The sequence below is a fragment of the Bos mutus genome, chromosome 13 (assembly GCF_027580195.1).
Source record: "Bos mutus isolate GX-2022 chromosome 13, NWIPB_WYAK_1.1, whole genome shotgun sequence".
Taxonomy (NCBI): Eukaryota; Metazoa; Chordata; class Mammalia; order Artiodactyla; family Bovidae; genus Bos; species Bos mutus.
This window is the reverse complement of record NC_091629.1, coordinates 46,630,076-46,644,004: the sequence shown is the minus strand read 5'-3', so window position 1 is coordinate 46,644,004 and position 13,929 is coordinate 46,630,076. Positions and strand designations below refer to the sequence as shown.

At 50.1% G+C, this 13,929-nt stretch overlaps 1 protein-coding gene across 6 annotated transcripts in view; it reads right to left on the bottom strand.

The window, feature by feature from the left end:
* Positions 1 to 13,929, bottom strand: part of DNMT3B (DNA methyltransferase 3 beta) — a 34,205-nt gene extending 20,276 nt beyond the window's left edge. For 3 of the 6 annotated variants that reach the window (XM_070381578.1, XM_070381581.1, XM_070381583.1), the window contains exons 1-3: positions 13,613 to 13,929; positions 1,715 to 1,895; positions 908 to 969 (exon numbers count right to left, since the gene is read on the bottom strand). In XM_070381578.1, the coding sequence (XP_070237679.1) occupies positions 908 to 969; positions 1,715 to 1,889 (237 nt within the window). In that variant the 5' untranslated portion in view covers positions 1,890 to 1,895; positions 13,613 to 13,929. The remainder of the gene's footprint in view (positions 1 to 907; positions 970 to 1,714; positions 1,896 to 13,612) is intronic. The other 3 variants (XM_070381580.1, XM_070381582.1, XM_070381579.1) reach the window with 2 other exon arrangements.

Here is a 13,929-nt window from a genome sequence, read left to right as displayed (position 1 = left end):
TTCTTCCCTTACAGCACAACAGAGTTATAGTAAGAATCAAGTAATGCATGCTTGCCAACGTAAGGCACAGAGGAGGTTCCAAGAGATCAGAACAGCTGTTCTGAGCCTGTTCCAGCGCTGTCCCTACCCGGTCCCCTCAGCTCCTGATCCTCATTATCTGGGTGCGCACCTGTGGTCCTCCATAAGGACAAGACAAGCCGTATGAGGGGGAGTTTTCATTGTCTACAACTTTCAACCGTGACTTTGTCCCCAGTGCCTGATAATGACCTGAATTAACAAAACTCTAATATGATTCATAGGAAAACAGAAGACATAAATAGCGTCATGAGTAAAAAAAACACGGAAAAGCTACAAGTTGGAAAAAAACTAATCAAGTAGAAACCCTGACATTGCAACACTGGTAAAAGATACTTCAATGATTGTTAAAAATCCCCTAATAAGGCAGGCAAGTTCTTTCCAAAAGGAAAAAAAAAATCCTTGAGGCCACAGGGCCACACAGTCTTACTATCAAACCAGACACAGGTATATTACAAGCAATAAAATCATACATTTATTTTCCTCATGAATAGATGTTAAATTCTAAAATAGATCCAATTCAAAACATACCATGAGCAAGCTGGATTCCTTTCAGGGATAAAAAAAAAAATCTTGTTACAGTAGAAATTTATCAGTTCAATTGATCATCCAGATTGAGAAAAACATTCATTTCAAAAACTCAGCATGTGAGAGCAGCAAATGCCATTCTAAGTGAGGTTGTTCTAAGTCTTCTGTGTACCTAGCAGTGTTCAAATTCCTCATTCAGCAAGTATTTGCTGGCCATCAGTTTAAGTGGGCCTCAGGTCCCCTACTTAATATGCAAACCATAGAGTTCCCCTGAATCCCAGAAATGTGACCACAGAACCAGTACCTGAGTATAACTTAGCAGGCTGGAGACCTCCCTCTTGGACAGTCGTGAGCTTGATCTGCGGCCTGGAAGGAGGAACCAGAGTCTGTTGCGAAGAAGGGGCTCTCCTGGTCTCCCTAAACCCACTGACATCCTCAGGGGTTAAATCCTAGCCCTTGAACAGTTCCTTCCTATGCTGCCCAAATCAGTGGCCACTAACTCCACCAAAGGAGCAACCCAGTGCCTGCCATCGCAGCCACATTAAGTACTCATGTGTGGCTCCTCACGGTCATGTGAACAATGCAGAAAGAGAACACTTTCAGCCTCTAGAAAGTTCTATGGGAAGGTGTAACTTGAAGAGTTCTCTTGACAGCAGGATGAGACAATACAGGGGTTTCCAAACCAGCTGGGCCAGAAAATCTCAGCAGGGAGGGTCCCAGGTGATGTGAGCAGCAGAGGAGAGGGGAAGAGAGAGGGTGGGACTGGCAGCAAGCCTGATATGCTCACTGCCTCTATTTCTTCCCAGAAAAATGACAGGCCCAGCTGCAAGGGGAGAGGGTGTCCCCTCAGAAGTGTCAAAGACCCCAGTCTACTTATGCTGTGCCCACCCCCTTGTCTGGAACAGAAGGGCTCATTGGCTTGGGGTCACCTACTCTGTCCCAGCGGAGGTGCCAGGATAAAGGGAGCAGCTCTTCCCTTCCCTGAGGCTGGGGCAGGGGTCGTCAGAGCCCAGACTCCCACAGCTGCCTTGAGCCTGCTCAGGGGCCTGTGTCCCAGCTGTGGTCCACCGTGACCACCCTCCTCACCCCTCCTCCCCACGGGCCACGCCACCTCTGCCACCTCTGCCACCTCGGATCTCAGGGGTGCTGATAGCCTCCAGGATCGGGGGTGAGGGTGCGTCCTTGGAGTCGGAAGACTGGTCGCTGCAGCCCCCGTTGGTGAGGACGGAGTCTTCCCTCCTGCTGGCGTCCTCCTCTCCATTGAGTTGCCTGGTGTCTCCCTTCATTGTTTCCTGTAGGAAGGCCAGAGTGAGGAGGGTAGCAGAGATGCAAGGGTGGCTGGGGGGAGTGTGCCCCCAAACCTCTGCCAATGTCACCAAGTCCTCAGGCCAAGAGAGGGCCTGGGAGTGGTTCTCAGGACCCCACCCAGGCCGCCCCCCATAGCCTGCCCCCCTCACCAAACTCGGAGGCTCAGGACTTGGTTCCATGTGGCCACTCGACCCGAAGGCTCAGAAGCCAGCACCCAGGACAGAGGAGGGGGCTGGGCCGTGGTCTGAGGCTCAGGCTGCTCTGTGCAATTAGCCGGCCACTTCAAACAATGCCATCTAAGGCCGGCCTGCCTGCCGCCAGCCTTGGTCCCCTCTGCCCCTGGCGCGCTCTCCCTGCCCAGTCTCTGCAGGGCCTCGGGAAGTCAGTGCATTATTTTCCCTCCTGACCCCTTTGTTTGCTCTCTCCCTTCCCCTCAATCTCCAGGTCCTCTTCCCACCGTCCCCTCCTCCCCCACAGAACAGCTTCTCTCTTCTCCATGGCAGCACAAGCCCCGCCCCATCACAACCTCGGGGGCCCATTGGTCTGCAGGCCTGTCGCTCACTCTCCTCCTCCCTTACCAGCTGGGGCTCAGAGTCCCAAGTTCCCAAGAAGGGAACGAATGGAGGAGACACAGGGGGAAGGACTGGGACGGGTTAACCAGGGACATGTTCCTCATCTGCTCCAACCCCACCCCACCTCTGGGCCTTTGCCTCCCCATCCCTGCCCACCCTGGTAACTGCATCATCACTAGGCTATTAAGCTAAGACCAGCTCCAGCCAGGGTCTTCAGGCATGCATTGGAGGGCTGTGTGACCTTTGACCTGGCCCTACTGCCTGCAACATTGGCCTCAAGAACATGTACCTTACTCTCATTTATTCCTCTTAATGTGATGTGGGCCCATTTTATAGAACAGGAAAACTAACCCACAGACCTGGTCAATCTTCAACATCAAAAATAAAAATCTCACATGTAAGAGGAAGGGTGAAGCCCCAAATGGAGGTTAAGTATTTGGTGCCACAGGAACCCTGCTTGTGAAGTTTCCCCAGCAAACAGCTGCCTATGGGCGCTGAGCACTCCTGGTCCGTGTTCCCTATCATGGGAGACAGACTCACCACATAGTACCCAATGACCCAAGCAAGCCTCCCAGGGTACCTTCTAGAAGCGTCATCTAGGTTACAGGGCTGTGAGCTGCAGTGGGGATGCTGCCAGCATACCCACCAGGGGGCGCTGTGGGGTTCAGTGATTAACTTCTCATCGCACCCCCCCCACCCCCCCACACCCCCAATCCCGGCAGGTATGCAATGTCCTATGGATTCTTAATTCCACCCTGGGCATCAGTCCATCCCCCAGGTGTGGGTGTGTGATAAGTAGACCTCTGATGCTCCCCACAAGGCAGAGGGACCATGGAATCATGCTGCAGAATTCTCAGGCACTTACTAAATCAGGATCAACGTTTGCACAGGATCCCTGGGTAACCAATATGCAAGTTAAAGAAACACTGCCTTGGAATTCCCTGGCAGTCCAGTGGTTAGTTATTTCACTGTGGAGCCCAGGGTTTGACCAAGATTCTGCAAGCTGGATTCTGAGCAGTTCGATGAAAAGGAGGAAAAAAAAAAAATACTGCATGGGTCACAAATGCATACACTGATACAGAGCATTTAACTAAGCCACGTGGTCCAGAGTGTGCAGGTTCACAGCTCCCAGTGTATTTTCTCTCAATACGTATTAAGGAATCTCACCAGCCCCAAGGAAAAGAAGGAATGCCTAACCCAGCCTAATTAGCAGCTTCTCTAGCCCTTTTACTCTCAAGCCCTGACCCGGAAGAACAGGTTATCTGACCCCACGGCCAGTTCCTGTGAGTCCAAGTGGCCAGTATCTCAGGAAAACTGCTGGAGTGTGGTTCAGAGTAATCATTAATTTCCAGTGTTTTGCCTCAGGCCAGACTAGTGAACTAAGTTACCTGGATGGCCTGGCAGAGGGTGGGAGACTTGGCCATGGGGTACATGACACCAGGAGGTTCCACGGGAGCTCTGGGGAGGGGAGAGGGGTAGACTGAAGACAGTCAGGAGGAGGTAGCAGGTCAGAGGCTGAAATCAAGGGACAAGGCTTCCTTCCCTCTTATGCGGGGCTCAGAGTTCCCTCAGACAGTCCCCACCTGGGTCAAAAGGAATCTCTCTCCTAGACAGACCCATTTGGAGCCTGCAGCCCAAAGCAGACAATGATTAACTATGACTAACCACCTCAGGCTTCCCTGGGGCCTCAGCAGTGCCAACTTGTCTGCCAGCCTGCTAGAGGGATGTGAGCAGAGCTCCTTCCCAAAGTCAGATCTCAACAGTCAGGAAAAATTCTGCCCCTAGAAAAATTCTGCCCACAGGGACTGGAGGAAGATTTCAGGGAAGGAAACCAACCTGCTGTATGACCAACTACCTGGGTGCCCTGGGGTGAGCTAGGTAGGTAAAATAGTCTTACTTCCAGTGGCATCATTCAATGTGATTTCATTACAAGTTCCTTCCCTGTAGTTTTCACCACCCAGAATTTGCAATGACAGATTCCTGGGTTGGGAAGATCAGCTGGAGAAGGGCTAGGCTGCCCACTCCAGTATTCTTGGGCTTCCCTGGTGGCTCAGCTGCTAAAGAATCCACCTGCAATGCGGGAGACCTGGGTTCAATCCCTGGGTTGGGAAGATCTCCTGGAATAGGGAGCCAACTACCCACGCCAGTATTCTGACTCTGAGAATTCCATGGACTGTATAATCCATGGGGTCACAAAGAGTCGGATACGGCTGTGCAACTTTCACTTTCACTTCACTAGTTACAACACACACACACCAGAGTCCAGAACTGGCAAGATTTAAAGATGCCCAGCTCGGTTCCTCGACATTTTACACACATTATATTTCCTCCACATTATACACATGACCCAAACAGCTGCAGGCATGTGCTACTGTTAGGCCCTCAACTTAGAAGCCCTATCACGTATTCAGATTTCAGAAACCACAGGTAAAACAAGGAGGGCTTCTCTCAAAGGCTTCCTCATGAAGATCCACACATCTTGATCACTTTTCTCAGTATTTACTACCATATGCCAGGCACCCTTGTGCTTTACCTGTATGAATTCACTTAATCCTTACATACCATTAATGTTATCCCTGTATAACAGATGAGCAAACTGAGGTTAGGCAACATGGTTTGTACTCACTTAAAAGAATGCTCCCAGGGAACTTAAACAAGAAGGCGTGAATTTTAACTAGCTGCTTTTGGCAACAGGAAGATCTTAGCACTAGGGATTGGTTTGTAATGGTAGATAATACATCTCCCTCACTAAGTTGTTTGGTTTCTAATGAATCAAAATTGGCATTTCCCAGATAATGTGGCCCCCAGCACAAGCCAGCTCCTTTATCTAGAGCGATCCCAATCCTGAGCAGTGGCATCTTCCCCAGGGATTTTCCCAGAGGGGCTGACATACCAGCTCCAGAACACTTGCCACTTGGCTGTTAGCATGTCCCAGGCCCCTCCTGTCTGCTAAAGCCAGAACTGACACCTCTTAACCCCCACCCCAACCCGAGGCAAGTCCTCTCATCAACCTGCTCTCAACAGGCTCAAATGAATTAAGTCACCCAGCAAAGTGGCAGTGCCAAACTCATGCCCAGGCAATCCAGGGCACGTGCCTGGAACTGTTGTGCCTGAGATGAGTTATGAACAATGCACCATTCGTTCCAGGAGCTTCGGGAGCTGTATGGCTGAGGGACTTACACCAGCTGTTCACCTTCACAGGAGGTGGTGGTCCAACCTCGAGATGCAGGTGAACTCTGACCCTTTCCCAGAGGCTGGGGTCCAGCACGTGACTTCGGGATGGTCAGCGGTGCTGGGTGGGCTCACAGGCAAGGTTCCCCCTGCAAGACCCTGCCTCATTAGTGCAGGATGCTTGTGTCCTGACTGAACCAGGTCAGACGTGTCCAAATGCAATGTGGCAGACAGAAGGGTGGGTGGCACCCCCAATTAGACTCAGGGAGGAGGCGGCCCAGGGACTCCCCGCAACCCAGCTATAAACCTGAGAAGTAAAGTCATTCATTTCCTCCAGGCTGGTACCAGCAGCAGAACTATTTCCTGGCACCCTGTAAATGTTAATTGCATTAATTAAACTTCCAGTGCAGGAAGGGGGTGATGGTGGGCCTGATGGCAAGGTTAGCAGGGGAGGACCTTGGGCATCCCTGACCGACTCTGTCCACCCAGGGTTTAGAGATTTGTAAAGCAAAAGAGGGAGAGGGTGAAAGACATTCCCACCTCCCCTATTTAAAAAGTTCCTCCTTGGCCTGTGGGAGGGGAATCGACTCCTGACTCCTCCCCTTGAACTGCTCAAGTATTCTTAGCTGTTTCCCAAAATGGCTGAGCTAGAGCACTCAGCATGTACCACAGAAGAGTTAGTCACTCTTATGATCCCCATTCTGTAGATGGGGAAACAAGCTCAGAGGAAACAGATAAGCAGTTTCCTTGATGAGGTTCCCAGAGTGACTGAGTGATGGAGACTGAGGCCTTAGTCCAGGGGGCAGATCTTAAAGACATCATAAAACAATGCAGTAAGCACAGTTTTTAAGTTTAAACAGTTTAACAAGTTTACGGCCGGGGAGGGACAGCTCACCCGGGTGAGTGAAGAGAAGGGAGGCAGTGGACACAGTACAGACAAAGTCAAGGAGGACGAAACAGCTGTCCCCCTGGCTGGGGACAGAGCACAGGGTCCCAGTTCCCTATGCCTGATCAGGAATCTCCAGTGAATTCCATAAAAAAGATCAGGTTCACAGGGAAACGGGAAGAAAATGTCCTCCTTGTCCTTCTCAAGCCTCAGTCATACAGCCTAGGCAATAAGTGACCTCATCTAATTCCCTAGGTGGTTGGTGCTACAGATCCCAAAGCAGATGGCAAAACCTTAAAACCTGGAGATTACACAGTCTCGTGTGCTGTCGTGCCAGATTTCCCAGCTTAGGCTCACAAAGGGATGCATCCCTTCATCCATGATGACTCAAGTTTGGAGAATTTTTCAGTGCCTCTGGGTCATGGCTACATGCACCACTGTCATTGTGCGATAATAGTTCATCCTGGGCACATTTATCAGAATCTTAGTAAGGACTGACTCCAGTAGTCAGTCTGGGCAAGTATGAGAAAAGCTGGCTATGAAGATGTTCCAGTAGTCAGTCTGGGCAAGTATGAGAGAAGCTGGCTATGAAGATGTTCCTTGCAACATTGCTCATTAATAGCAAAATTATAGAGAAACATTGGTACATCTGGATATTTGTCAATAGACTTCAATAAAATTATATACCATTACCTTCTAGATAATTTACAGGAAAACCTAGGAACTTACAGAAAGATCTGAAATGAGAGCTTCAACTGGAGTTTGGAGTCAAACTTTTTACCCTATGGAAACAAGTTGCAAGCAACTAGTCCCTTCTGCCTAAAAGTTATTTGAGAAGCCCTAGGAAGGTCATGCAGATTAAGACACGGAACCCATGGGTCACCCAGAATGCCATGTGGGGCATCCTAAGGCTGAGGATTTGGGAGCTGCTATACCCACTCCTGCGGCCTTGTTCCCCTAGGCAAAATCCAGCCAAAGTGTCCTCTGCCCTCTTCCCAGCAGGAATGGAGAAAGGAGACCGCTATTCTCAAAGTCACTCCCTCAGCTCTGCCCCTCGCAGCAGCCTGCACCTGTTGCTACTGCCATTGCCTAAAACCTCAGCCCATCTATATACCAATGCTGTGGGGATACTGATTCAGTATTGAAGATGGCAATCTGACAGTATGACCTCAAGTGCCAAGTGTCCATATCCTGTTATACAGGAATTCTACTGCTAGGAATCCACTCAGCGCAAAGTTCTTCCCAAAACCTGTGGGCAAGACTGGCACTGCCTTCATTGTCAAAGTAAAAGCTACCAACAAATGATCAATGGGAGACTGTCTAAATTACATGCAGCCACACTGGGGAGACCACTGAGAGCCAAAGAATAGGGCAGCTGGTTCTAGATGAAACCATGTAAAGTGAAAAAGTCCACCTAACAATACAATCGCGTTTAATAGGTTACTGTGTATATTAAGCCATGTTCCTCCAGCATTTTTTAACTTCTCAGCAAGGTAGCTTGTGGAAGAATAGACAACCATATCTATCCCCATGTGACTTTTACAATCAAAAAGTCAACTTTAAAATGTCACTTTTGAAAATGATCATTTAAGTTTAGTCAATCTGAAGTTTTTTGAATGGTATAAGGTAGAATGCTCAATTTTCTCCATAAGGAAAGTCAGACATACAATGACTAGTATGACCCAACTCTACCTCTTCTATATATGTCCCCTATATACATGGGATGTTTCTGGTTTCACTTCTCTTTTTGGTATTTAGCCCTTGACACCTCTTTTAATCATGATACATTAACAATAAATGCTCATATCTGCTTGGACACGCCTGCCAACCTTAAAGTTTCATTGATTTTCTTGATTTCACCCGTACCTGTATGCACATTTGCTCAGAACTGTCCATATCCTATTGCTGCCTCCCTGGTAACCTAGAAAATCCCTGAGGACAGCACCTGCCCATCCAGGCATCCTGCCTAACACTGCACATCTGTGTCCCAGGTGAGGCTTCCTTCCACTCACCTGCAGTATCTCCTCCGCTTCCAGTGCTTCAGCCACAGGACACCCAGGTTTGTCCAAGGCCTGCTTTGGTGTCACCCAGCACACATTCACACACCCCAGCACCATGCTGGCCGCTGGGAACATCCACCAGGAAGGCACCATCCCTTCTCCAGGAGCTGAAGGGCAGTGGAAGGCCCTGGCTCTGGCCCCAGCAGGCCCATTTGCAACTGGAAGCAAATGCAACTGGAAATAAATGCTGCTTAGGAAGCCCCATTAACCTCAGAAGGTGGAAGTACAGGAAAGGATGAAGAAATAGGTAGGTAATGACTTCTCCACCCAGGCTGCAACACAAGAGACCTGACTCAGGGGAAAAATTAATGCCAGACTGATAACTCCCCAGTCCCTTTTCTAGCTGCCAGACCTGTACCACTGGGCAGGGCATTGGACGATCCCTCTGCTCCAGGGAATGGGGAATAAGACATACCAATATCAGAGAGCTACCTTCAGATTTTGGGAGACCCAGAGACAAGTTCCAGTCCATGTCCCACACAGTAAGCCTCCAGTTTTAAATCCTTCTGAATACAGAGGTACAGTTCAAAACTAAAATATGAAAAACAAAAACAGTAAAAAAAAAAAAGACACTTAGAAATATTGGATGGAGCTCTACACACTAAAATTAAAACAAGGGGATAAAGGATGTGTCCAAAAACAAGATGAAGACACCATTACAAGTGAAATTCTTAAGACAGGAACCCTTCAAAGCAGAAAAGCTGAGGACACCAGAAAGCAGAACTAAGGACAAATTGACCAGGCCAGGAGGTGCCGCATCTGATGAGTTGTACAGAGTACAAAAAACAAGGGGTGTAATAGCTCAAGGAAATTTATTCCCTCAACTTTAGGGTAGGAACCCTCAGTGACACTGAGCCCTTCTCCTCCAGTACCAGCTCCTCATACACACCTGGTCAGCATCATCTGTCCCCGAGAGGAAATTAATTGGTTAAGAACATTTCCCCACGACCTCTCCCACCCATCAATTCTTAACAAGGCATTTCTAATTTCCTGCTCATAATTTCTCAATGACTAATGCTCTACCCACAAATTTCATAGACTATCAAAGGCCATTGAGACAGAAGCCCTACTGCTACTACTAAAGTCCGTACTCTCTCTAGAGCCACTGAAATGAGAAACCCACACACCACCAACTAGAGAAGACTGCCTGCTTGCCACAATAGAGAAAAGCCCACACAGCAAGGACCCAGAACAACCAAAATAAAATTTATATATATATATATATGAAGGAGAAAAAATTACTCTGAAAAGAGAAAAACCTCTGCAGGTGAAGTTATTTAGAAAAACGTGGTCAGGCTGAGCTGGGCAATGAGCAGAGGCCAATGGTTCTGTAAAAGGTCCTCCCATCCACGTGGGGAGCTGGCCCCAGATGACCAGTGCACTGGGAAACCTCGCCAACGGAGGGCCTTTCCTCACCACACTGCACTTGCCCTGGCTTCTTGTCTTTTTGCTTAGGATGGACTGCTGCTCCTCTCTACGCTTTCTCCACTTCTAGAAGAAACTGAAAGGGCCCCCAAATGAAAGTAAAACATTGATTACCTTGGGCCTGTGAGATTACAGGCCGTGATCTGTTTTTTCTTTGCATCTGAACATGGCAAATTTGATTTTCATTTGTATCAAACACAATGGAAATCCTTTTGATAAAATATTCTAATTCCCTACACAAAACAGATCCTCCTCACTTTTTGCATATTTCCTCAGGAATGCCAACTGTTTCTCTCAGCAAGTAAATAATGACCATTAGCCATCATCTCAATATTGACTACACAATGTGACATTTATTAAATCCTCATTATGTGCACTTTTTAATAGGATCTCAACTGACTTCAACATTCCCTTAACTGGCCAACAACGCATCCCCATTTTACAGATGGAGCAACTGAGGCTCAGGTCACTAGCTTATAAATGTAGTGAGTTGGATATAAATCCTGATTTGATTTGGCAGCCCAGGCTGCATGAGTATGTTGATTCCAGTGACTAACATGACCTACAACATACCAGACTTTTTACAATATCTCAGGGCCCCCACCTAACTTATTTTGAAAATGCCTAAGTCCTAAAAGGATTCCATTTCATCCTCCTACCAACTCTACTGGGGTATGTACATCTTCACTCACTTTACATACAGGTATTAATCAGCACAGGGGCTCCACGGGCAGGCTCCCTCTGCATTTACCAGGCCACTTCCCTCCATCCACAGCCAGATACATCTGAACACCTGGACTCGGCTTTTTCCCTTTTAGCGGCAGATGTGAAAGTTCTGTAAAGCACTAATCATCAGGCTACCGAAGTACCTGCATCTCTCCGAGTTCCATCAGCGGCAAATTTTTGACCCTGTGAGAACATGAGCCCATCGTTTTACAAAGAGGGTGCTGACATGAGGAATTCTGTACTCCTGCAGCCCTGATCTGCCATGAAACTGAAAAAAAAAAAAAAAAACTAAACTAAAAACACCCTAAATTCATGATTTTAAAACTCAACACCAAGAGTGCACCTGTACTTTTCTGGAGGGTTGGGGTAGAAGCACTTGCCATGGTGTCAGACCAAGCGGCCTTTCAGATTTAGCGTGGATCATCTTGGGTGAAATGGAAAAGTATCTGAGCCTGGAGGGACAGCAGGCAGGAGAGCTGGTCTGAGACAAAGGAGTTAGTTCCGGGGAAGTTTTTCTGGGAAGAACTTACCCAAACCCTCCATCAAGGAGCTTGGGGCTGTAGTATGAGAAAGGGAGACAGGCCCCTCTGGGTTGCAGGCCCCACGTGGCAGGAGGAAAGGAAGGAGAGGAAGCAACCTCTGGCAGCCCCACCTCCCTGGCTCCTCCCCTTCACCCCCTGCAGCTCCCAAATACCCTCCTACCCTCCCTGCAAACTGCAGGGGTTGGAGGTAATGCTTATGGCTTTAAGGAGCAGGATGGAGCCAGCCCTAACCCCAGCCCCTTTGTCTCAGCCTTCTCCACCCTAACAGAGAAAAGTAAAGGCTCTCCCTTAGTTCTGCACCCTCAAGGCAGGTCCCAAACTTGGGTGGGGGTGTAAAAATGACCACAATCCATAAAACAAAAACCTGCTCCTTTCAAAAAGGAACAAAGGCACCCTTTCCTGCCAACTCCCAAATCGAGGACAATGATTTGGAAAACCTTCCATAGTTGAGAGGAGTACCTTGGTGGGAGGAAAGGAGGGGATGGCAGAGTTGGCCTGCATCCTCCCCAATTCTCATTAATGGCCACCCTAAAAAGAGGGGCTAATGGTTAATACAATACCATTCACTACCTGCTATACCAAGCACTAACGTATTGACTCCTAACCCAAGCCTAATGTGATAGGAATTATCGCATCATCTGAGGAACACAGAGGGTTAGAGTTTAAATTGTGTAAAACTGGTTTCCTTCTTACCCAACTTGGAGTTATTAGTATGACTGTTCCTATTTCACACATGTAATAAGGCACAGAGGGCCACAGATTAACATGGATAGACTTAAACACACGCCAAAGATCTATGCATCCCCCTTAAAGGAAGCAGCCTACTTATCCCACATGATAGATAAGGAGTGGCAAGACTTTATTGGGAGATTACTGTATGCCAGCCCTATAAAATAGGTAGCATCATCTCAAAGCTGGAAAAACCAAGTCTGCACCTGGGGATTCCAGTGGCTGGGGTGCAAGAAATCACAGCAGTCCTGGTGGAGAACAGAGGCAGGTCAGTGTCCTGGATCCTGGAAATGTGGGCGCCAGCAGGGATCTGGCTCCCTAAAACAACTGCCACCAGTTCGCCAAAACTCACAGCATCCAGAAATCAGGAGGCAGAAAGTCACACGTCATAACCTTGTCCTTAATTCTCTTTAATTCATATGCCTCTCAACTTGGGGTGGGGAAGCATTAGGGCCCAGTCAGCCTCTTTCCGCCCGGGAGGTAAGTGAAGGAGGCAGCGTGGACAACCTGGCCTGAGCCCAGAACTCCTGCAGCCCTTCCCTGCCACAGGTGAGTGACTCTAGCAGGAAAACCCCGGCCGAAGAGCAACTCTGTTGCTAACTTGCTACCTCTGCCGGCTCTTCCCTAACTTCCACTTTCTCTTCTTGAAAGTGGGACTCAAAACCCACCCACCCGCGGCAAACAATCCCACTGGGCACCGAGGTAGTGCTGGAGGTTTTCAGGCCTCAGTTTGCAAGTTTGCGAAGTGGGACCAGCCTGACCCTTGGAAGAGGGGGAAAAATGGAAAGTGAGGCCCCAGGGCAGGCAGCGTGGCTGGGCAGGGAGGCGCCGCACCGGGCCGGCTCCTCCCCGGCCAGGTGTGCACAAGCGTAAAGGCAGCCTCTCCTTAGGGCATCCCCGCAACCCCGCCGCACCTCGGTCTCCGTAGGTCCCCTAGGGAGGACCCCGCGAGCCCGCCCCTCTGGCACACGCCCCTGGGAAGCGCTCACATACCGGTCCACCTGTTCTCCCGCGCCCATCCACTACCTCTCCCCCGTCCCTGGGAGAGAAGAAAAAAAAAAAAAAGTCCCTCGGCTGAACCCCCAGGGTCCAAGTCGTAAAGGACGGACGCTCGTCTCCTCGACAGAACTCTCTTCTGTACCGTTCCCCTTCCCAAGTAGACTCTCTCTCTCTAGCCGAGGCCAGGTAAAAATACCCCTGCTTCACTAACTCCAGTTCTCTCCAGTAGGAGACCTCCTCCCCTCGGCTCTAGACCCCAGGAAGGCCGTCCAGCACCCTCCCTGGGGACGATCCTCTCTCCTCCTCTGGGTCTCCTGAACACCTCAAGTATCCCTTTCACTCGTATCCCTGTAATACACATGCCTTCCCCGTCGCCAATTTTATCCTCATTGCCCATTTCCCCGCAATAAGATCAGGGACTTCTCCTCCCCAACCATGCCCGGTCTCCAGCCGTACGGGAGCCGCCTCCCCAGGACGTCCCGGAACGGGATTCCCTCCCTGCGGTGGCTGGACCCCTCCACGGTCCCTTCCCCCACCAGCCCACGGAGCCCTCGGGCTGGCAAGCCTCCCCGGGGGCCACGGGGCGCTCACCTGCCGAGAGCCTGGCTCGGGCGCGGCTCCGCGGGTCGAGCCGCGGGTTCGGACAGGCGGGCGGGAGGCCGGCGGGCGGCCGCGCGGGGCGCTCGGCTCGCGAATCTCCGGCGCCGATCGCCGAGCTACGTTTACTTGGGTCACTTAACCCCCGCGCTGCCGGCCGGGCGCGGCCGCCCGCTCGCCTGCCTGCCTGCCTGCCTGCCTGCCAGTGAGCCGGTGGCGTCCGTCGGGGGGCGCTCGGGGCGTCCACGCAGGCTGCGGCAGCCGGGCTAGGGAGGGGGTGCGGCTGCTGCGAGGAAGCGGCGCGGGCAGGA